This window comes from Helicoverpa armigera, chromosome 2 (genome assembly GCF_030705265.1).
Source record: "Helicoverpa armigera isolate CAAS_96S chromosome 2, ASM3070526v1, whole genome shotgun sequence".
NCBI classification, from domain to species: domain Eukaryota; kingdom Metazoa; phylum Arthropoda; class Insecta; order Lepidoptera; family Noctuidae; genus Helicoverpa; species Helicoverpa armigera.
In genome coordinates this window covers 1556844-1583040 of record NC_087121.1, presented here as the reverse complement: position 1 = coordinate 1583040, position 26197 = coordinate 1556844, and the positions used below count along the sequence as shown (strand labels likewise).

Below are 26197 nucleotides of genomic sequence, written 5' to 3'. Positions count from 1 at the left end.
GGGTCTCTTTTTTATATTACATTCAGTTTTTATTATAATTTAATAATAATAAAACGTTTAATCAAAAGTAAAAAAAATATTAACAACTAGGGTTAGTTTTCGAACGCACCATTCATTCAACAATCGTTCATTTTGCTCACTATGGCGCGTCCCTATTTACATTTGCATGACGTCACATTAGAATTCGAATCGAGTGTTCGATAGTGCTTCGAATGTGCTTCGTGCTGCCTACTATCGACAGACTCCGTTTTCGAATCGAGGCCTCGATACATTGTCGATTCGAATACGTTAGATATTCGTGCTTGGCCTACAGTAGGCCTACAGTACTATTCGTGCTTGGCCTACAGTAGCCAGCACGAATATCTAACGTATTCGAATCGACGAGGCCTCGATTCGAAAACGGAGTCGTCGATAGTCGAAGCACGAACACTCGATTCGAATTCCGTCATGCAACGCGCCAAAATGAACGATTGTTGAATGAATGGTGCGTTCGAAAACTCTAGTTGTTAATATTTTACTTTGATTAAACGTTTTATTATTAAAATTATAATAAAACTGAATGTAATAAAAGACCAAAGTTAATTACATTATAAAATGGCATCTTTGCAATATAACATAGTTACGGAGATTTTATTTTAAAATGACGGTACCGAACGCACGACATCGACGCGTTTAAACGTCCACAACAAAGTATTTCTGTTTTTGCTGCTTTAATAAATAATTATGAGAACCAGACGCAATATGAAATGATGGTTGAGCGTGATTTGAGTGGCATAAACTTTAGTGTGAAGTATAATGCTATTTCTATATTCTATTTTTTTTCATTTGTGTCCAGTGGGTTAATTTCTGTTTTACAATGATTAAATAAACATATAAATAACAATTTTTCAAACACTCATTCTATACGCAAAAATAAATAAAATATGATTTCTATCCTTGTTTCGTGATTGATATCTATAATATTCTAGTAAATTTGCCGCTAAAAGATAATATGACATAATATGGCAAAGACTATGAACTTCATACAGTGGCGGTCTTTGCATTTTAAATTACTTATATTGAAGCTATTAACAATAATTTTAAAACACTTTTATTCACAAAACTAACTCTAAACAAAACATAAACACGGTTAAAACTTTATTTTTACACTCTCGAAATTTCACCGACTTTTAATTGACGATATACGATAGCCTTGGCCATGTTTGTTTTACGCCGATAGCGCTGTAATACAAATGTTACTCGATTTCGATACGAATAACTTTTCGCAAATATTCGTGCTTGGGCTACAGGAGATGGTGATAGGTGGTGAATGCCATTATGTAACAATACATTAAAAAATCGAATTAGGTTTTCAGGTTGGCTGTCATCAAATCGTTTATCAACAGATAGATAGGGGGTTTTCCATCAATCAGTAGCCCAAGCACGAATATTTGCGAAAAGTTATTCGTATCGAAATCGAGTAACATTTGTATGAGAATTGTACAGCGCCCCTATCGGGCGTAAAAGGAAACAAAACATGGCAGCACGAACATTGTTTTGACGTACGGTAACGTAAACTCTCGAAGGCTGGCTATCGAGTATGGTCGAAACATTATTCACTTGAAAAAAGTCGGTGAGAAAAGTTTCGAGAAGTGTAAAAATAAAGTTTTGACCGTGTTTATGTTTTGTTTAGAGTTAGTTTTGTGAATAGAAGTGTTTTAAAATTATTGTTAAGTTATTGGAACAATTAGTAATAGCTTCAATATACTTTAAAATGCAAAGACCGCCACTGTATGAACGTAGTACCGCATATTATTTTTAGCTTCAAATTTACTAGAAAATTATGGATATCAATCACGAGAAACAAGGTACCTAAGTAATTAAATCATATTTTATTTATTTGCGTAGATACCTATAGAATTAATGTGTTTGAAAAAAAAATTGTTATTTATATGTTTATTTTTAATCATTGTAGAGCAAAACTTAGGAATAGAATTAACCCACTGGACACAAATGAAACCGAATTTAAAAATATAGAATGTAGAAATAGCATTGCACTTAAAATACTTCACACTAAAGTTTATGCCACTCAAACTTATTAAAACTGTTTACTCACGCTTCCATGAATTCAACCATCATTTCATATTGCGTGCGTCTGACTGGTTCTCATAATTATTTATTATATTGAAAGCACTTAATTATTTGTAGCAAAACAAAAACAGAAATACTTTTGTTGTGGACGTGTAGCAAAGCATAAACAAATTTGGCGCCCTTACGCGCGTCGGATGTCAAGTGGGTGCGTTCGGTACCCGTCATTTTTAAAAAATAAAATCTCCGTAACTATGTTATATTGCTAAAGATAATGCCATTTTATAATGTCTAATAATTAACTTTGGGTCTCTTTTTTATATTACATTCAGTTTTTATTATAATTTAATAATAATAAAACGTTTAATCAAAGGTAAAAAAAATATTAACAACTAGAGTTAGTTTTTGAACGCACCATTCATTCAACAATCGTTCATTTTGCTCACTATGGCGCGTCCCTATTTACATTTGCATGACGTGACATTAGAATTCGAATCGAGTGTTCGATAGTGCTTCGAATGTGCTTCGTGCTGCCTACTATCGACAGACTCCGTTTTCGAATCGAGGCCTCGATACATTGTCGATTCGAATACGTTAGATATTCGTGCTTGGCCTAATCAATGGATACTTTTAGATAAAATAGGTGACATGACACATAGATTTATTGTGAATAGATAAAAGCTTGATAGGAACTTACGAAGCCTTTTATATCCCATTATGATTATCTATTTGACTATTAGCAGAACAAGCGCCCAATTTAATAGAAGGACAAAAATATAATCGAATAAAGTAAGTATATGCGATTATCGAATATATATTTTATTCGAATAGCCACAACAAAATAACATCAAAATTCAATTAAATACTGAAACAAAATTATTTCTCGCAGTGCAATCTCTCAAATGATTACGATTGCGCTAAAAGGGTTCACCGGACACCAAAGCCTTAAACCCTCTTCCAAAAGACAAAATATCTCAAATGCATACACACGTAATGGTCTGTCGTATTAGTATTCGATTGATATGTTACGTTAATGTCCTTGTAACAGCCGCTAGGTCATAAAGGTCCTTACCACCGATGCATGTACACACTGCAAAGATATGACGCGGTGCATCTGTTTTTGGTATGTTCAAGCCATTTTTAACGTAAGCCACGGGCATTAAAGATCACTTTAATTAAAGGTTCACATATTCAGCATGTTTGTAAATAGAATTCAGAACATTTGTTAGAAATTAGTCGATATTTACTTAATCGCATTTTTGATCAGACATGCAAGGCAAACTTAAACTTGTATCTATGTCTTTTAGGGATTACGTAATGAGACTAATAATAGCTTATTATTCAAACACTAAGTTATTCAGTAACAGGTAAAAGAGTTAATAAAGTTAAATAAAGGCAAGTTTGTAAAATATAGGAAGCTTCTGAGAAACATACCTAGGATTAAGGGAATCCCCATTGTTATAGGTAAAAGGTATTTAAAAACGAATAGCTTGACCAGTTACTTTAAATCCCAAATAGGATACCCAAACAAGGCAAATTAGCACATAATTTCATAAAATCACAACATTCTTCAGTCAGACATTTCGTGCACTTACTGCCCGACATAATTTTCTTGTGACACGACTCTTATGACTGGCGTGGCATATTAATTAACCTCTACAACATACGTGAGTAACATTGATTATGTTATATTTTATGTTTTGTCTACAACACTTGGGCTACTTAAGATTCCTATGACGGCACTTTAAAAGGTAATCCGTCAACTAGCTTAACATATTTTTTTCTTTTAGACGAGTATATGATATTCAAATATCTTAATTAGCACATGAACATGTATTGAGGGCAGTTTATATTGTTGAACAATGTGATGATGATGATGATGTCCTCCTAGCCGATTATCGGCTACGGCGGCTGTTCTCATGTAAGGAGATTAGCCAACTACGCAGGACATATTATAGTGCACGAGCATTTGCGCAGACACAAGTGCACTCCCTATGCCTTCACTCTCATAGTCCGATGGGACGGTAATCCGACACGACCGGAGAGAGATCAGGCGCAGGACCGACATTTACGTGCTCTCCGATGCACGGATGAATCAATCACCAGCTTCCAGGCTCCGGGCTGCTTTGTGAAAGTCTTCTAAACCCACAAAGCGATTTCGACCCGACTCGGGAATCGAACCCGAGACCTCGTGCTCAGCAGCCGCACTTGCGACCACTAGACCAACGAGGCAGGCGGGGAAAATAACGAGGCAATGTAAGTTGTTCTTGTCTTATATGCTGCTATATGTATGTATAGTATATGTGTCTGTACATAATATCTGCTATATCTGCTGCTAGATACTTTCCTCACAATACTAGAAGAGCCGTTTTGAAGACATTTTATAATTTAGCGTCTTCGGTACGAAGACCTAATTTCCTGAATAACCTGTAATTTCTCTAACAAGTAAGTTTTTCGTAGGTCTCAATAATTCTTCAACTAGTAAAAAACAAAAAAAACATCTATATATCTGGTAAATTGATGCAGGACCTGTTCACGAACTTCCTTCACCAGCTGACGTCATCGTCCAATACGATATCAGGTCTCGGATCCAACTGAGCACAGCTTGTTTATCAAAACACGAAGCCAATTATTTTTATCGCTTCAGATGCGGGTTTCTGGCGATGTTCGTATTTCACCACATTTCTGAACACCGTATGGTGTATATTATTTACGTTTGCAAGTAATTAAACCACAGAAACTACTAAGTATTAAATTACAGATGGAAAATTTTGGGTTGTGTAAAGAATGTGGTGATCCCGGAGCTGTAGGGAGATGTAAATCAGCTAAAGGCATGAGCAATGTCACTCTAATCACGCAGAAACAAACAGGTAGTTTAAGCACTTATTACATAGGGAAATACTCGTAGTGACAGGAGAATAGACAGTTGATGGTAAGCCGTTCAAATCCAAAAAGAATTAGGTAGACCGATTGATGTGAAAATCTGGTTTAGAACAGGAATGCATTTAAAGCCTAAGCTCACAATCATTGTAACAACTCCAAAAAACCCTCTGACACAATGGCCTAACAACTGGAGGTACAGTCAACTACAGGTCAGTGGTAACAGTTTTATAGGAAAATCGTACTTATTACTATTGGGTTAAGGAGCATGACAGTTACCACTGATGTGCGGTCTACCGTACATTGTTCTTGAAACGCCGAAGCACCACAAGTGTAACTACAATATTACCGGTAAGAATTAGCCGACTCGTGCCATGGTCGGGGATATAACACTGAATTGAACTGGTATATACCACCTCACTACGAGACCTAATGGATCTTCTGGCAAGTTGTAAAGGGACAGAGTCTCTCGTCAATCATTATGTGGAAGAGTAAGTACAAAGCGACGGGCTAAACGAACTTAATGTGTTTTTAAATAAAAATCAATGATAAAACTTTGAATTTTAACTAAACTGAAAACAAAGAGTAATTGTTGATTCGTGGATTTGATTTAAGGAAAGTAATATAAGAAGACGCCTACAACCCTAATTGGTGGGAGGTATCAAAGGATCGACAGGTGCGGAGACGAAGTGGGGAGGCCTTTGCTCAGCAGTGGGACAGTTCAGGCTAAAAAAAATATATAAAAAGAACGAGTTACCTAATTCTAAGTAGCAAAGATTTTACAACTTGAGGTCAAAAATCAAATAAAATCGATTGAAACCCATCAGAAGACTTTTATTACATACTGGAAGTACAACGTCTAAAAGAGCAATGACATAGGTCACAGCGCCATACCTAGTGTATGTAAGTGCAGCTGACGTCATTACGTTACTAAATACAAACATACATGCATGTTTGCAGGTCTGGAGAGCATGCATTTGTGACTCACGCAGGATATTTACACATTACAGTCCATATTTATCTGTATCCTCGTATATTAGGTATATGCTATGAATTATGGCTGGGAAACTTTAAAACTCATTTCATTAACACACGTTCCTTCATTTTTCCCGTATGTTCCCCGTCATCATTCCCTTGACCTTATCCTATTTTATTAAATGGAGTCAGCACAGCATGTCTTTTTCTTCCAATCTTTCCTAATTGAGACATCTAAGACTTCTTACAACCATATCGTCCTCACACAATCCTTCAATTGTTCTATATCCATCGATAACCATACTTAAAACCTTCCGGGTGTTCTTATACTTACTTAAATTGTATTGGGTAATTCGAATAAGCACCACACAAAGACTGTTATATGAGTAAAGATTGGTAAACAACTGCCTTGAAACTTTATGCCTTGTACCACAACAAAGTTTGCAAATATCAAACTGATATACCAAGCACTGCTGGTAAGTTATACGAATGAAAGACCTTTAAACTTTACCGAAAGTAAAACATTTTCCCGTAACAACCGATACAATAAAGAATTCCACCAGCTGTCTCTCTTTTTTCACACTATAAACAAGTCTAGCGTTATAAACTTGTACATCAACACATAAAGCCTAATATAGATTTACTACAGACAAAATCCCTGGCCTACATACACAGAGAACTTTACACACACATGTAAACACCAGTCTCCCGTAAACTGACGTAGAAATACAGATCAAATCACATATGCTACATACTAGAGTTGGGCCAAATAAAACATTTAGGGTCAATTCACACTGAAAGAGCAGCGGCCGGCAGCGGCCGGCAGCGGCCGTAATTGCAAGGGATTGAGCGTGAGCGCGGCGGGCCGCGCGGCGCCGCGCGGCGCCTCATCGCGCCGCGTTCTTACATTTTCCGTGCTCTTACGGCCGCTGCCGGCCGCTGCTCTTTCAGTGTGAATTGACCCTTATTCGAATTATTCGAGTAGATTATTCGATTTAAACAAAAAAAAAAAACAAAAAAGCATTTATTCAAAGTAAGCTGAAATACAGCACTTTTCGAAAGTCAAAGTTACATGAAACCAAAAACGCTTCCATGTGTTTTTCTGGGAAGAAGACGTGGCGCAACGGACATTTATGTATTAAACACGTATTTTATTCTCCTTATTTGATTTAGGTAATATATAAATACCAGCATTAATTAATTACAAAACAATAACAACTTACCTACAATCAATTAATCGTATAATCAATTAGGTACATTCATATTATCGGTCAGCAATTCTCTCGAATAATTTCAATGAATATTTTCTTTAACAGTCGTACAACACTACTTACCTCCTGCAATGTCTAAATATACTAGCTAAGCGCCCCGACCACGTCTACGCTGACGTCAGACAGATTTAAAAATAAACTTAGAATATACGAAACTCCTTTGACTAACGAGACAATGAAATACAAACACACTTACTTATAAAAAGTTTTGAGGCCGTTTTGAAATGATAAATAGCGATCCAGAAACGGAACGGAGTTATTCAACTAGTACCTATGTATAAATTCATTTTAAAATGTATTCAGCAGTTTTATAATACGTAGACGAATAAAAATAGGTTAAGTATCTTGTTAAATACCCAGTTATGAACAAAAAGTTTGTCCATAAGTACCTAGGTGAATACACAATAGTACTAGGAGTGCACTTATTACGAAGAGATATTTGTTTACTCTGGAGCAAAGCGTCAAACGTCCTAACCACGTCTGGCAGCCTGGTATTTACGTTACTGCACGAGGAGTACACATCAAACCACAGGCCTTCATGAGGCCCTGGTACTTTGCCAAGATATCCAGCGATAAATATAATTAAATTAACCAAATACTTGCGCAATTGCTATTTGCAATACTTAGCAGATTTGGTTAAAATTTTATGCCAAGATGACTCAGAAGTAGGTACTTAGATTGCATTTTTTAAGGCAATCTACCAAATTTGGGATAGAACTGGCCCTACCTTTACGGTCTATTCAACCATTTGACAATATAAGAGAATTTGTAAATGCTAGTTATTCAACAGAATCTGGAGTCTGGGTACTTTTTACAAATAAGTAGGTATATCAGGCAGCTGGCCCTAACATTAAAAATATTATACAATTCCATGAGACGATATTAAATAAAACATGAATGAAAGGACACGGTTGACCTTCAGGCTACACAAGTGTTTGAAAAGACTTCAATAACAAGAGCCTGTATGGAAATACATAATGATAGTTTTTATCTCGGCCGTATTTACTTAGACCATATGCAATCTAAAGAACCTCATTCATTCTGTCTGCTATTTTCCTTTTCTTTGTCATAGAACCCTATTTTACAAGTTTTGGGGACCTTAAGAAGAGACTGTACAGTTTCAGAGATTTAAACACTTCTACTTTTAGGTCTTCAGTCTTTGAGGCCTTTGTCCAGTATAATGGACGTCTTTTGGCTGAGACAACGACTAGACAGACAGAAATACCATTGCTTGCGAAAACACGAGTAATAATAAAACTTGGTACCTAAAGTTATACGACGACGTTTAAAACGAAAAACATACAAAAAAAGTCACATGTGTCTTATTTCAAGCTAAACCCACAAAACAGGTTGGAGTAAAGTACCTGTTTCACATTAAAAACATTGCAAAAACAACTCTCAATGACCTCTAAAAATTGATAAGACATCGAAAGGAAATTACTATGTAAACATGATTTTTGCCAGAAACTAAGAAATGTAAACCTAATGATGGATTATCCCGGAACAAGACTTTCAAGACAAGACTTCCTAAAAAAATACATATCTCCTGAATTATTATGAATCCTAAAATCCTTTCTGTTGTGACAATAGAATAAAACTCAAGATGCTCTTACATTAATTTAGTAGTATGCTTATTGTCTGTTGTCATGCAAACTCATTTTCTATAAAAAGTTTGTAAACAGTATTTTGTCTAGAGTCTAGATTAATGACCACAGTTTGTTCTGGCTGGAGTTTCGTCTGCTCAACTCTTGGCGTTATTCCCAAATCAACGTTTCCATTTTCAACGCATTCCTTATTATCTACACAGTTTTGGAATATCATTGACACCTATTGAACTTTTGCACGTCTTTAATGAGCCCTATTATGGCTTCATTACTGCTTATTTACCTATATCAACTTCATTTTCCTATTCAGCAATATTCCTTATGTATTTATTTTTAAGTTAAGTTTTACAGTTAACCATAAGTTGACTTATTGTTTTTAGTTCTACTGTTCATCAATCACCTTCTTCTATAAGCATCTCTATAAGATCTACTCTACAATATTCAATCGATTATCTTCCATCAAAACCTAATCCCCAACTCGAGATTTATATCGATCTACAAGACAGAATCACTACAGTCAATATAGTCGATATTCTACAACAGATCGAATGAACCATGTCGTAAATCTATAACGTGTTTGAAAGCAGAGCCGGGTCGCGAACGGCCGGTGAATAAACTCGCTTGCAGGTAGCTATGGAAACTTCCAGAACATTGTATGAAACGTTCGAAGGAACAAAGGGATTGTTGGTTCGTAAGGAACCTTCGGTCGACTGGTTAGTACCGTAAGATTTGACGACGGTGTCTAGAGAAACAATGACAATGACAAGAATATAAACGGCTTTTTTTTTTGTTTGGAATATCATCTACGATAGTTCTAGTTTTGCGGATTGATATGTAGGCTATCGCTTTTTTGACAGCGATCAAATCAAACAAAGAAAGTAGAATACAATTTTTTTGATGGCCTACTAAAACCCGACTTTCCTGTGAAATAATTAAAAATTTGAAGTCCCCAGTCTGTATACCAATCATTCAGTCGTCTACACACAAACACAGTAGCTTTGGTATACAGATTAATAGAATCTGGTGATTTTAATAATCTATTCACCTTGGGATTTGCTTAAGTTGAACCTACTAGAGATAAAATTTTGGCTTGAGCCCCACAGATGCAATTTCAAATTCGTCTCTCTAGTAAGCAAATCAACATATCTGCCTATCCTTTTACCGAATCAACATACCAATAGATGTTATTGAAATCCACCATAAAATATTCTGGTCTTGAACAACCAGCTGCAAGTTCATGCATTGTCTCGGAGAGAACGATAGGTGCACACGCGTACCTACCTCTGGATTTCACACAATCATTGATAACACTATCTTATCAAGTATTGTTTTTCCGATAGCGTTTTATGAATTTATACGGCTCGTCTGTTTTATCTGTGTGCATCTTTACTGGGTTTTATGGGCACAACTGACGTAATTGGATGATTTGTGAGCATCTGGCTGAACATTGGTTTAGGAATTAAAAAATATATTTAACTGGAACCATTCATGAACAGACAAGGGGTCCAAAAATGTGCTATGCGTATGGACCGTACTAATTTTCGGGCAACTGACTGCTGAAGTACTTAATTAAATACACATTTACGAAGGCATTTGATTAAAAGAAAAAATAAATTATATGAAAACGCAGCAGAATAACTATTAAGGTCTTAACACGCTTTCGAGCCATAATTGATCTTCAGAAAATTTGTTTAAATAGAAAAGTAAATTACGCTGGAGCTTAAATAAAAGAGACAAACCTTAGATCCCAATTTACACCAGTGACAAAAATCTAGGGAAGGCATAGAGAATCGTTCTATTTTTATCCAGTTAGTATTGAGGTTGACCCCAACCTACTTGGTCAAGGCTAGGCCGTTGACGGGATCGTCTAGGTCAATTTTGACTTAGATATTTATAACATTATATTTGTCTTCAACATCAGTACCTTAGGTGATCCATAATTCGATAGTAGAGCAAAAATCAAATGCTATTTCTAGAATTCTCTGATCAAGTCTGTTGCAGGCAGGTTAACTGATCAAAGGTATGTAAATACCAGAATTAGCAGATTTAAAACTACTAACCTAACGTAACCTGCCATGAAGTTTTTTACGTGAATGAACTATTATTGAAATCGCTTCATTTTTACTGGCAAAAGTGCCTAATACCTAGGTACTGGGATTGAGCAAGGTCGTTGTTCTTTTCCTTATAGCTATTTTAATACACAGGTCAACAGGTTTTCAGTCAAGTTTCTACTGCTTGGATAATCCGTACCTACTAACAAAGCGTTTATTTATTCAATCCTTATCCCACAGGAAGCATTTGGTTTCAATATAATTATGAATAAAAAAAGACCTATTTGAAAAAACTTAAAAAAACGAAGTACCTAACTCACAATATTTTTTTATCACTTCTAGCTATAACATTTTTTTTTTTTCTATGCATATAAAAACGAATCTACATCCAAACACACATAATTATGACGAGAAAGCCATAAATAACCAATAAATCATCATTTATTAGTCATAAAAATATTTGTGTCTCATATTCGATTCGAAGCCGCTACACGCATTCAGTAGTCAATCTTTTTAACCACTGTGCCAACTATGCCGACTATCGTCATAAAATTACAAATACAAAAGGAATTTGCTTACACATAGGAAATTATGTCATTAAAAGTAGGTTGAATAAGTACAATTAATACCTAATAGGTATTTATTTACAAAAATGCTGACTCTTAATCCAAATAAGTATTACGTAGAGCCACGGTCTTCAGTTTGATATAGGTATTTACTTTAAGAAAAACTTGCTCCTAAGAGCTCAGTTTTCCGCAAATGTTTCCATACATGTTTCATGAGAGAGAACGTACCTAATTGATTTCAGATACGGAATATTTCATGATTCATGTACATTTTATGAGTCACATAGAGTCACTTTATGACTGATTCCTTGAAAACTGTCAAGAGCTATATTAAGAGCTGCTTTCAGAACAAGATAGGCGGGATATTACGGGTTTTTTGTTAATCGTCGCCTCGTATGTTTGCATGTCATTGCTTTGTGTAAATACTACGATAATGAAGGCAATTAACCTTATCAAGTAATTGGTTTTAATTAAGATGTACAATTAGATACAGTTAATGTCAGGTTTTGCTTTAAATTGTGAAACAAACTGTCATAAAGCACCGCGAAGGTCACCTAACTCCTATATTGTTTACATAACTGTATTCCGGTCAGTGAGACGTTCAAATTACAGATTATCGAGGCCCTGACTCATTGACTTATATTTTTACTTTACCGCGGCCGTTGACCTCACCAATAAGTTCAAACGCCTCAGGAAAGTAAGTGCAAAACACAATATAGCGATAAGGAGATAACGAGCAACACAAACGATAAGTTTTTAACACAATCCAACAATAATATCAGAGTAAACTGCATGAAATTAACCCTCAAACGTTCGAATTATGCTAAAATGTACAAACGCACATCGGACGTTCATTCATGAATTCCATGACGCAAGTGCGTTCAAAAACATAAATGAAATATGCAATTTAGCACCTAATACACTAATAATAAGTTATAAAATAACTGTACTTACCACGTTATGCTTTGTAACACAGAGCACACACAATCAGCTGTTCACAATGCGAAAAATTCACTCAATATTTTTGTAAATAAGGCAAGCACGTGCGGCCGGCTTGGCAGGCAAAACACATCTGGACAGTTAGTTTGGGTCGCCGCTCGAGGCGAGACGCGGGCAGCCGCGCCTCTAGCCACAACACCGCATTTTTAAAACACAAATACAAAATCGCTTTCCAAAAAAAATCCCTTTTTCGAAAAATCCGCACTCAAAAAACGCCCTCACACTTCGGCGTTTCCACTTAGAGTGCTATCATTCACGTTAATTATACTGTTTACACAGCAACAGATAAATGCTTATTTAACTTTAACATCCAGATAGATAACAGTGGAATTTTACATAATAATTTTTTGTTTGTACGTATGTAAATAGAGTTTTTTCTTTCAAAACTTCAATGTGACGGGCGGAGTCATTGTCTGATCGCCAAGGTTACGTTATGTAGGTTTTAATCAGATTTTCATATTATGAAGTCTTTTTATTTACTTAGGGCATTAAAAAATCTATTTAAAAAGATAGCAGATTCCTAAACTGTTAAACACGAGCGTAACTACGAAGAATATTAAAAAAACTAATTTGTTTGACAGAGAACATCAAGATAATTGGTTCATTAACTGCAACTGCGTTATTCATTAACGGAGCTCATCTAAAGGAAAAACGCATACAAATAATTAACATAATATCACCTGCTGTCTTCCTTATTCACAAATAGGTAAACATAAGTATGCAATAAATTAAGTTCAATAATACTAAAGTACTATCTTTATTCCCAAATCATTTACATCTCCAAGGAACACTTTACATTACATCAGCTAACAGATTTTGTTATACCTAATAAAGTTCTGAAGTTAGTTAGTAGAACCCAGGACTCGTTACGCCTCCAATATGGTAACCTATTTTAACAGCCCCTTGCAGATCACTTCTTCAGCCTCCTAGCTAGAGTAACGTTTTATTTAAGAGTAAAAACTGTGGTACAAGTCTTGCACACTTCTTTTCGCGTGCCCATAACTACTTCCTATATTTTAAGCCTAATAAGAAATATTATATCATCTCTGCTATATTTGAGGAATAGGTAACAACTAAAAACAAAATAGTGTTTATCACATGGCGCCTAAATGACAATCATGAAATAACCTGTTAACATTAGGCAATTACAATTAAAAACACGTTATCAATCATATCACATTAAACGTATAAATATGTATTTATTTATTACGATAGTCTACCGGGGGTCACGTTCATTCTTATTTGCACTGTCAAGTCAATTATCGTTGTGTGCCAATTAAACAATTTCATGATAATGCCTCTCTATTCAGTATTCACCTACAAACGCACTTGTAGATAAAGCTAAATGCATGAACGGCACGTTTTAATTCAACTACCGGTATTGTCTGCTTTTAAATTCGTTTACCAGGTTTTGATTCTTAAAAGAAACGGATAGCAAATGTACTAATTTATAAACTCTTTTCTTTTTTTTACAGGAATTGAAGAATAAAAGAGGTCGAGGATTTCGGATTACACCTTCTAAAACCTTCCCCGTTTTCTCAAGTCTCGCTTCCCGGTCATAAGGGGTAGCAAGAACATCATGTTCATGACTTTTGCAGCCCCACAATTCTTCTTACTTACAAATTGCAGTTGCAGCAAAGATTACTAGTTGCAGGTAATTTAAAAAGGAGCAATGTAGCCCTTGAAATTACAAGCCTGGTAGCCCATGTAAGAATAAGCCATATAAATAAAATCCGATGATAATGAAAGCAAGAGTCTCATCCATCTATTCAACGAAAACAGTAAGCAGTTTAAAACCCCTAATCCGATTAGCTAACCCCACTAATACTGACGATATATTCTAAGAATCAGAAGTACCAAGTTATTTGTCAATTTCACCATCTATAACGGTTCTGTTTAAGCATGTATTGTTATTCAAACTGTGTTACTTCTACGAAATATTTGTAACTTGACTCTGAACTGTTTGGCTGTTTGACGTCGAGTTCATTCAATGTAACTCGTGTTTCGAAATGAAATTTTGGACATGTTTTGTTTAGGTTGAAGAATTCGCTGAGCGAACATTCGTTGAAGGGAATTTTCCATGATTGTAATCAGCGGAATGGTTTGAATGTCACTCACGTCCTGTGTCTTGCTTCTCCATAAAATCTCAGCTCATAAAATGTGGTTTTATCGTCTTTTTCTCAGCAGTAGGACGTCCACTGTTAATCCCTAAAATGCTAATCTACTAAAGGCAAGCTGCATCTAATCTTCTTCCTTGATTGCGCCCGCCTCCCGTGGATCTACTCCGCGCACCCAGATCAAAAGAAGCCTACAGCAGCTCTCCTCGATAAATGTGGCTAAGTATCTATCACAATACCTAAGGCCCTTGAGAGGACCCCTATGTCTTACGTATTAACCATACGTGAATAAGGTGATGACGACGATGTTTTCAAAAACAATTAAACTTACTACATGACTCCTGTACCATGTCATGGAGGTTTTTCGAAAGATAACGAGATTAATTTTAATTTCTTTTTTATAAATGCATATTATAAAGATAACTAAAGACTGCAGTTTTAGTTTTATTTGTTACCACATTATGATGTTTATTTTGTCTGGTAAAAACAAGTTCGAGAGCAAAGTCGTCGGCTGCTTTTATGTTTTCAAAAAGTCCCTTTTCCAAAAAGATTCTTAATTCGTGGGAATCTTTTGTTTTGTTTGTTTATGTTCACCGTCTGCCTACAGGTTTTTGCAATTTCAACATAGATTACTTATTTATTACGTTTATCACGTTCATTCATATAGGTAGATAAAGTAAAAATGTTACAGTTTTATAAGATCAGTTATTAGAAGAGATGTACAAATAAAATACAGAAATCCAATAAATAATTTAATAACATTTGATTAAATACAGAATAATTATAACATGATCAAAACCTGTTAGTTCTTAAACCTACCTTAAATTAATCGGAAAGATATTAATATCGTATATTGTAATATCTTTCCATTGTGCATATAAACGTGTTACAGAAATAGGTATAATTTGTTCGAAATTAGGTACAAATTATGCTATATTGTGCTCTATCTACAAATTTTCTTATTCTATGTTTTTTAGACCAAGAGCTCTAAGTATGAATTTATGAAATCATTCATATTATGTCGCTTATTCAGAAGAAAAACGTTGTTATTTTTTTTAGAAAATGTTATTTGAGGTTATTCATCCGGTTATTTACTTATTTTATATATTTTTGTAAAGACTTTTTGGAGAATTAAAAAAAATGGCAAGGTCATATACATGTAAAGATGACTCTTTTTTAAGTTTTTCTTTTACAAAATGAAAGAAGAAAATGTGAATAAAAAAGTTACAATAATCATTTATATTATCTCGGTATTGGTAAAAATGTTAAATTACATATTTCTTACTGTATAAAGTGTGGAGTGATTATATTCTTCAAAATACTATTAGGTATATAATATAAGTACGTTATACAGATAATGGCACATTAGTTCTAAATATCATCGGTTATTTTATCGAAAATTGGTAGAAAAAAAATTGACGTTAAGCCTATTTCTATATGTATTTACTTCCCAGATAAATAAGAAATACTTTTTTTCTAATATAAATAATGAACAAGTTCACATTTCAAAACCAACTGACTTAACTGAATTTCCCATACTTATATGTTTTTTTATTTAAGATTACGAATAAATAAATCACAGTTCAAAAAAGATCAATTCTTAATAGATGACTCGTTGCTTAAACACGTGCTCCACATTACAAGGCGGATTATCTTAATTGCTTTAAATTGATGTTTAATTAAAATAAATGGACCAATTGACAGTCGCGCCTTCAATTGACTAATAAATTGAAATTATTTTTAAATCATCATCTGCCTAGTCTTTTTCCCAAGTATTTTGGGGTCGGCTACCAATGTAACTGGAAGTAGCTGAGTCCAGTGTTTTACCAGAGAAGGAGTGACTGCCTATCTGACCTCCTCAACACAGTTACCTGGGCAACCCAATACCCAATGAATGAAATAATTTTCAAAGCGGTCACAAAATTTTTAATACATCAAGTTTATTTCATGTGTGTTAGAAATCAGTACTTCTTAGTTATTATTGATAGAAATTGCGACAGCTGAAAAAATAGTAAGTATTTATATTGATAAAAAATGTATTTATTTTGCTAAGTTATATTAAAGTAAAATGCAATTTGAAAGTTATTTTTTTCATAAGAAGGTAGAAATATAGGCACGTTTTTTTACCATAATAGTCGAAAGACTACAAATTACTAACATTTTCTAATTAAAATTAATAATTGTGATCTAAAAATTCGTGACTTATTAACTTAAGTAAGTGGCACAAGTCCAAAAATTCTTACTAAATAAATTAATTCCTAGAAAAAACATAACAACTTTGAATAGGAAGATCAATTACTATCAAAATTAATTTTATATGTAATACATATATAACTAGAGGGGTAAATAGTCTTAAAATACTATAATAACTCTATACTCATTATATTATGGGAACCATTAAGTTAGATAAATCGTTATAATATTTCATTAAGAGATGATTACATTTGAATATGTCTGGCTCTTAGACTAGGCAATTTTATTATTTTCATACTCGTTAGTAGTTCCAACACTTTGGTTTTACGTCGATCAAACTGCTGCAAAAAACCTATCAGTTACGGTCAAATTCATTTTCAGTCAGAAATGTATCCTATCCTAGGGAATTTTCAAAGCTAAGCTAGGTATCTTTATTTTAGGCTACGTGCCAGGGTTTGCACTAAAATCCGATGATTTGAACTGTTGGTAATGGATGGTTGTCGTTGTAGTTAAATGGTGCAACTGTTGAGTTGATTTTTAATTGTTGCTTACTAATTGTCAATTGTTACTACTGCCTACCTCTTCTGGTAACATAGGTGCAATGTGTTATTTATTTTAGTCAATTCTTTAACTACCTAAAGTGTTAAGAGACCCTGCGTAGTAGACAAAATTTTCTGCAGATTGTCTGTCCGGTGGTTAGCTGACAGTTTATTTTCAAGGTAAATCTAATAATTTTAATTAATTTCTCACAATTCATTAATTTATAGAAAGTAATATGCGGGTCTTAGGTACTCTACGAGTTCTACTTGGAATCGTGCAACTAAGTGAACCTCTTGGAATGTAAAATTGTGTCTTCACAAAGTTATACCACTTCCTAAGCCATGCTGATATCATCAGCCACAGCATGTCTGATCTGGTAGCTCCTGACTGGCTGGATGAGGGAAATAAGCATCCCGGACACCATGATGAACCCTCCGGCGAGGTAGAACGACAGCTCCCACGAGAATGTCACATCGTAGATGAAGCCTGGAATAAAACAGAGGGATTTTTGATGTTAAGCAACGTTATAAGTGTAGAAAATAATCAGCCGTAAATAAATGGCTTATAATGGCAATGGATCGATGAAAAAATCGCATTTTTGCTTTGCTTAAAAACCTTTTTGCTATCTAGTAAGTAAAAAAAAAGTAAGTTGTACTGCAATATTCGAAAACTCTACGTTAGGGAAAAGAAGATATGATGAATTTCAGTCGGTGGTTATAAATATTGTATTGCCTTACCTGATAACGGTGGTCCAATCAAATGCCCAATACCCTGAGCCAGCAACACCAATCCATAAGCCGATGTAAAGTCATCCAACGAGACTAATTTCACCAACAAACTAGGTGTGAAAGTATATGAGGCTGCGAAAAATAGGCCAAAAGCTGCTGAAGCTGAGGCTAAGAACCAGTAGTTCAGTGCTGCAGCCCTTGGGATGGCAGCCACGGAGGCGCCGCAGAGGACCAGACATACGGCATATAAGCCTCCGATTGATACTTGGGGAAAGTCGCCTATCCAACCGAGGCCAACCTGGAAAAGATAGTATGATATTCAGTAAGACAAGCTGTGGTAAATTCAAGACTAGACATGCAGTAAATTTGTTTACACACTTAATCCTTGCCCTCCAATTTATTTGGAACATCTGACTGTCTGCCATTTATTTACAATCCAATTAGGGTGTAACGCACGGGGCCGGCCGTATTAAAACTATTTCATCTCTAAGAACAAATCTCTTTGTTTTCTGAAGCAAGGATTATCAAGGATGGATCTCAAAATGATCATGATTTTTATACCTATTTCTGCAATTACACATATGAAAACTTTGAATTCTCTCAGTGTCAACATCGAAACTAAAACAAACAGCGCCACGATTTCACGTAAATAATAAAATACATTTAGAAATCCACAACGGCTTTTTGGCACAAGCCGCGTCCCCAGACATTTGGAAACTGGATATTATCTATTTCTGTCCACCGAAGTTATGTCAAATCACCTCGGGTTTCGTGAACCTTGGAGAGGAACCAGACCGAGATAGAAGTCTCGTGATTCACAAGTGTAGGAAGGGAGATGAGACAGGTTTTGAACGGAAGATATTTGTCAGATATGTCTGGGAACTGCCAAATGGATGCGAGGTGTGATGCTTCTTATAATTGCAGTAGTGGCCTTGATACTTGATGATACTTGATTAAATGCTTGATGTACTTAAGAGAGGAAAAAGATTCTACAGGCATAGAAAGTTAATGACATTATTTTAGAGCTAATAACTGTTTCGCTGGTGGAGTGGTTTGAGGCACTACTCAAATCGCTAGATGGGGTAGTCTTTTCATCAACTTTATTGATGTTAATAATATTATTTGTATAGTAAAATTATAGTTCTGAGATTATGAGACTATCGAAAATATTTCAAAACGCTTTGGAATTTATTTCCAGCACTCGTTGGCGAATTTCCAGAAACATTGACTTTATACGAATCACTGTGACAAGGCAATGATCTAGATATTTTATATTGTTCATCGATCACTAAGTTTTTGGCGCTAACTTGGAATTTTAATAGAAGTAGCTTAGTATAAGAAATGAAAGTTTACTGATTGTTTTTCTACATGAAAGCCAAATTAGTTTGGCTACATACCAGATTTTTTTCAATTGTTTACCTTCTCAATCCAGTTACCCCGGCAACACGATACATGATTTTTAATTACCCGTATTCAATACCAGACCACTTTGAGCCATTCGCAGCTATATTTTCAAATTATCCAAAAAGAGGGTTGAGTTTTTGAGTTGTTAGCCCTGTACTCACCATTCCAATAGTATTAGTAATTCCGATCAAGCTCAACATCCCAGCGCTGTCATCTTCACTGTAGCCACTGTCTAACATATGTTCAGCGAGATAGAAGTATGGCACTATGAACCAGATGAATAGTATAATGGTGCCCAAACAGAGGAGGTTGAAGGTCATTCGCTTGAAGAGGGTCACGTTGAACATGTCTGCCAGGCAGCTGACGCAGTCGTCGTACCAGTTCTGAAAAATATAGGTGAGTAAGTAGAAAATATAAGTAGTTACCAGAGTATATAACTAACGGCTGAATACTGAAACGCCACTCGATTATAAATGGACAAACAATTCCTACACTTATACTTACGTTAATTCTCCAAGAGAAATACTGATAACTAAGACAGTAAGTAATAACGCTTACTTTTTATAGTCATGTTTTGTTTAGGTACATTTAGGTAAGTAATCCCTTTCATTTATTTAGATCACAATAAGTCTGGTTAGTAAAGAGTGAATAAAGGGAGACCATACGGCACTAGTTTTGTTTCCATCTATAAAGTCATGACATACGTATATAAAACAAATCTTGGAATACATACATATTATCAAAATTGAAAAACTCCTACCTCTTCCTTCTCATCGATGGTAATCATGGAGTTCTTAAATATATCTGGGCAGGACGATGCTTTCAACCTATACCTCTTTATATTCAACATGGCGTTTCTATGGCTAATAGAATTCAAGGGCATCTTCAAATCCTTTAAGTAATGATGGTTCACCGACAGCTGTTTCTTTAACCAATCCTTCCTATTCTCTTTACTTTCTTGTTTCACAATTTCTTTATCATCCCTGGTTTCTGAATGAGCCTTTCTAATAACTCTCTTCTCTGGATTCTTAAGTTCATATTTGTCTGAAGTTTTGTCGTTGTTCTGATATTTTTCTGAATTCGTTCGTTGTAGTGTATGTTTCGTAAATTTGACGATTGGAGGGTCATTTGATTCGTTGCTCGGTTCTCTTGGTGGCGTCTTTTTGGTTCTGTTTATGGCGAAAGATGGATACTTCACTTCGATGCCGTAGTCTCTGCTCGTTTTCTTGACTAGTGTGTCTAGTGTTCCCATGGATACCTGGAATTATGTGTTGAACACAATTAAAAATATGTCGTTTTTAGTGATCCACAAATTGTTACGAGGACGACTATTTACTTTATCTTTCTTCCTAAACATTTAGCATTAACTCTTACTAATTTAAAAGGATAGCAAATTACCTTTTTAACCACATATAATATAGTTCTTTAGAACTGGGTGACTGTGATGTTGATTCAGAAGGGATTAATTAATCGACACTAATTGGTAACACTAATTGGTAACATTAAGCAGTTAGGGGCTCTAATTCTAATTAAAAAGTGCACACATAAATATCACCATGAAAGCTCGTACCGTAGGGGCATTAGATCGATGAACTACTCTTTGTAAATTAGGAAAAAAGTTAAGGAACTTAGAAATATTTTGGGCTGAGAAAATGAATAAACGCATACCTTGTCGCTATAAGTGAGGTAAGTTGGCAAGTTCTCCACGGACTGCGACTTGCGTTTCACTTGCTTACTCTTCTTGAGCTTCATAATATTCTGGTGACGTTTGATGCTCTCTGCTTCTTGTTTTATCACCTTTTCCGGAGACACACCCCTTCGAATCAGCCCGCCCATACTCTTGCCTCGTGTTGGAGCATCAAAATCAAACACATAGGGATTGGAAATTGACGCTGAAGATGAATGTCTGGACTTATCGTCTTCTTTCTTCAGTTTGCCTTCATCTCTACTACTCCTCTGTCTTTTTTGCTCTAATGTCCACCATTCAGGATCTCTCATAACACATCCACATACACAAAGATTCAACAGCGTCCCAGAAAGCAAGAGGATTGTTCCCCTCCAACCATATTCTTCTATGAAATATTGAGTCATTGGTGCGTAGACGAAGGTCCCAACGCCTGTACCACAGGCTCCTAAACCCACAGCCAAGTTCCTTTTCTTTTCAAACCAGTAGGCTATTGATACAACAGCTGTGACGTACACAAGCCCGAGACCCAAACCAGCTATAACTCCAAATGTAATCATCATCATTTCGAGAGTTGTTGAAATCGATGCTAAAACGAATCCCAATGTCGATATAATGCCACCGAGAATTGTCATGCTTCGACATCCATATCTGTCTACTAAAGCACTCATTACAGGTCCTGAGAGAAGCGGTACGGCAATGAATAAACTCCCGATCCATGCAGTTGTAGATTTACTAGCTTCGAATTCTTGTAGAAACTCGATGTACAGTAAGCCAAAGGAGAAACTGATTCCATCTGCTATCATGGATATTATGAAAGATGAGAGTACAACCACCCATCCCCATCCACCATCGGGGATTTTTACTTCGTCTTTTTTGGACTTTTCTTTGTCCTTAATTTTAATTTCGATGTCTCGATCAGCAGGATTCTCTGTTATTTTCACATGATTTGCTTTCGGCTTGTTCAGTAAAGCTGTAACTTCCTCATTTAGGATTGGATTCTTTCTTGCTTGAATGGTTGGGAGCCGTTCCCTAGTGCTAAATTCTAAGTCAGGGCTTGAGAATGAATTGGTGCCAACACTTGTAGTATCATCTTCCTCGCCTTTACATATTCCTGACGTGGATTCAGACAGTAGGGACTCTCTAACAGCATTTTCTCGTACGAGTTCCTTATTCTTCGGGGTCCTACTAGTTCTCAAAATAACTGGTTCCCAATCTTGTTCCATTTTAAATTTTGTACTACAAATAATACCTTGGAAAAAATACTGGCAGTTTATGGGGTGATTGCTTCAATTTAGGTTCTTAATCTTGGGTCTCGGGCAGAATATCGACTGGCCTGACGGGCCACACTGTTGAGTTTCAATGTGTTTGGCTTGTTTTGACCGGACACCATTAAGAACCGGGGAAAGACCGTGTGTTCAGTGTCGGCGCCCATACACGCGTGTTGACGGTGAGTGGCGCGATTGTGCGCCACAACTTGACAACTCGTTAACGCTAAGTTAGTTGACTAGTTTGAATCTGGAAAGAGGCAAGAAAATTGTATTTTTTTAACTTTAGAAATGCATAATAAGAATACTCACTTAAGACTTGAGAACACTTGAGAGGAAAAAAACAACTGATAATAAGAGAAATGGGACACATATTTATATCCCCGGGTAGATAAATAAATCAATTAAGGCTACAGGCCAAACTATTAAAAGTTATAGCTGGTGCTAACACAACTGCTAGATTTAACGCAGGTATCCAGACCACAGACAACAAATAAGCTTATGCCCATTACACTAAGGGAATCCAACCTAGAACTATCTATTCGGCAGTCTGGTATCGTAACAAATCCATCACCTTGGCCGTATCATTAGAAATAAGCGAATGATTGATTTTCACGGACCAGAGTGTGCGGGTTAGTTAATAATCAAGTTCGATAAACTATGGCCAAGGTCACGATCAAGGTAAAATTTATTTTTTCTTTAGTAGTACCTATCGTACGTTGAATTAAACGTCTATCTACGAACTTTGAAAATTAGTTAGATCAATTTTCCACCCCCGAAACTTCTTACATACATAAAAATTCAGAAAATAGGGATTAGGGAATTCAATTTTAGTCGTCGAGGCAATCAATAAATCATAATAGGTATCATATCATACCATCATCATCCTCCGAGCCTTTTTCCCAACTATGTTAGGGTCGGCTTCCAGTCTAACCGGATTCAGCTGATTACCAGCGCTTTACAAGAAGCGACTGCCTATCTGACCTCCTCAACTCAGTTAGGTATCATATCATACCATGTGTACTAATCCATATTTTCTTAAAATAATTACCTATTTATTATAATAGGGCCAGCTATTCTAATTCTTGGTAATATCTTAACCTAATCTAGTAAAGTGAGCGAGGGTGAGGTTTGTTTACCTCGCGGAGGTCACAGGGAAATATATAACGTATTATAGCTTCCTATCTATTATGTAAAGATTGAAATAGAAAATGGTGGATCAATTTCATGTTGTAAATGGATCCGAAAAGGTCTTTAGTCGTTAAAATATAGAGGGAGGCACGCATTGATGATCTTCCGTAAAATCTCCATTTACAAAATAACATTGTGTAGGTACTGACTAATTTTATAAATGTAGAGGTAGATGACATGGAAACAGTCCATTGTTTTTAAAGAGTCGCCCAAAGGTCTGGACTGGATTTTCAGAATTAATTTGAGAAAATGCATTTTCACGCAAAAGTTGACTCGTGCATATAAAATAAAATAAATTGTCTTAATCGTTTGCTTAAAATATCAGATTTTTATATCAGCTGCTATTCAAGGACCTAACAAATCTCAAGTAGGTATTTTAATTAATTATACCATATTTCTTAATTAGGCGGCAGACATGCACACAGTTATATTTCTAATAATGTGCTAAATTTCATACATACCTAAGTAAAGATTAATTTTACTAATAGGCAAAATTAAATCTGATTCATCCACCTAGAAAGATGTTGTTTTCCATTGAAGATGAAAAACAATTGTCGCAACCTTCCACAATAGGCGGGAAACCATTCACCTGAGATTCTTAACGCCACCATATTGTTCCAAATTCAAAATCCCCACAATACAGTCACCATAGAGTAGCATTTATAAAAAAGTCTTCACTCACCTGCATAAAACCTTCAAGGGAAATATGTAGTACAGACGAGCACTCAAAACGGTATCCCAGGTCTATATACGACCGGCACGAGACGACGATCGATATGGGGTGGCCAGGGTGGCGCCTCCATAGACTCCACCAGCTACCCTGACCTCCCACACCCCTCGCCTCAACAAGGACGAGAGGATCACAAGGAGGTTTTGTTACCAAAGTGAGAGACCAAGTTAAACTGGCACTGTCTAGCTAAAGCCTCGTTACGTAGCCGTGACGTCACAAAAATATATTGCGTTAATGTGCATGAAGTTAGAATGTTGTTTCTTGAATCATTTTAAAAGTGATTAGTTAATTTATTGTTAGTGTTTTGCGTCACAAGAACGGCTATATCGGAGCGCTGTTGTTAACAACATTTTTTTAATTAATATCGATTCAGTTATGTGTAGCTTAGTAATGCATTTCATCAACCTTGACTTTCTATATTTAATTCAGCGATGTTTCCTAGTATTATGTTTTTCACCCCTTTTATACTTATGGCCGCAGTAGGTAGACCTATCTAGGTATTCTTTATCATGACTTATAGTAATTAATATAGCAAAGTTTCTACGTGTAATGAAAATTTAATTATGTCGGCTAATTTTAATCTAGCTACATGTAGTAGTTTTCTCGGGATGTGACTATAACGAAAACCAAACCCTATTACCATATGGGTTCTTGCATCTTACTTAGCATGAATACAAAATACTTAAGCGCCTAAAAAATATTAAGAGCAAACATTCTTCATACAACTTGTAACTTAACTTAATAATTCAGGCTCTCCATCGGGTTTATAGAACTTTATTATATTCTTAACTCCTTGTATCTTTACATAAAGACGTAAAACATTTGACGTAAAAGAAGACAGATCCCTCGAGGGTGATTTACTTAATAGTCTGCCAACATACGAGTATAGAACATATTGTTAAAATGTGCTCCTCGTGGAAAAGTTCCACTTGACTTGGCATGACCTACTGGAACTGACAAGGACAGGCCGGTAATAGGGGCCTGATATTTATTTTTATAGTTCATGGTAGTTATGTGTGTGGTAGGTGTTTTCTAAATTCGAACTTTTTGGCTTTTGTGTTAATCCAGCAAGCCCGTTGCAGTGTTAAATGACTACTTACAGCTAGATTTAATCATAAGATCTGCAACAAATTAAGCTTATCAAAAGCAAAAGTAAAACATACCTACTGGTATAGAATGTCTGTGATTTAGTTAAAAAGAAAAAAAATAATAAGCAAATAGGGTATTTTAGTCTAGATGAGAAAAAAATTAAAAGTGTATTACAATGATTGTTTAGAGGAAAAGCAATCGGGAAATGTTAGTTTCACTTCGTAAGGTACATAAATATATTTTTTATTGCAGTTTAAAGTTTTTAGGTTTTTTTATCTGTCTTTGAACACTACGAAATGTCGCCGCCATGCTAATGACGTCATTACGGTAGGTACTCATTATTAAAATTTTCAATACATATCAAAATATGTATTACTGACAGCTGTAGTACTAACGTAATGACGTCATGACCAAAAAACAATCATGTCGTCCGTTGTGTGCCGCGTTTTCGCGAAATACGCGCGAAATTTGAAATTATGATAAAACAATTAATTTATATTCGTACATAACGTGAGAAAAAAAAATATTTTTAATTTTTTAGAGATATATTAAGACTAAAGAATTTATTTAAGATATATTTCAAAAATGCATGTAATACCCTATTGTGCTTAAAAAAAGGATTGCTATAAGAAAGATTTAAGGCGGTAGGTAAAGGAAGAAAACTGATACAATTCAGAAAATAAAACATCTCGTACGTATGGAAAGTGTAATTAAAAATATAGATGTTTTGTCATTATTTTCTGTGTTATTACTTTGCTGAAATCCATTATGGTAATAACCTCATTTCTGTACTGTCATTAACATTATCTTTGACCCCAGTATTCCCTCGACAACTGATAT

General features: G+C 35.4%; 2 protein-coding genes across 4 annotated transcripts in view; both read right to left on the bottom strand.

The window, feature by feature from the left end:
- LOC110376508 (monocarboxylate transporter 14) overlaps window positions 1-12673 on the bottom strand; it is a 51668-nt gene extending 38995 nt beyond the window's left edge. The window contains exon 1 of one of the 2 annotated variants that reach the window (XM_064042572.1): window positions 12369-12673. The gene's annotated coding sequence lies outside the window, so the exon portion shown is untranslated. Of the gene's footprint in view, window positions 1-7256; window positions 7330-12368 lie in introns of those variants that run through there. The other variant, XM_064042581.1, reaches the window with a different exon arrangement.
- A 2596-nt stretch (window positions 12674-15269) lies between these two features.
- LOC110376527 (monocarboxylate transporter 14) lies at window positions 15270-24447 on the bottom strand. Of its 2 annotated transcripts, none has more exons than XM_021335024.3 (6): window positions 24221-24447; window positions 21064-22597; window positions 20156-20653; window positions 19557-19778; window positions 18001-18289; window positions 15270-17749 (listed from the first exon to the last, which is right to left on the bottom strand). In XM_021335024.3, the coding sequence occupies exons 2-6, from the start codon at window positions 22303-22305 to the stop codon at window positions 17598-17600; spliced, it is 2403 nt and encodes an 800-aa protein (XP_021190699.3). In that variant the 5' UTR covers window positions 22306-22597; window positions 24221-24447; the 3' UTR covers window positions 15270-17597. The 2 variants fall into 2 exon arrangements, with proteins under 2 accessions (XP_021190699.3, XP_049699773.2); XM_049843816.2 differs by lacking the exon at window positions 24221-24447 and adding an exon at window positions 22660-22771.
- Window positions 24448-26197: the final 1750 nt, after the last annotated feature.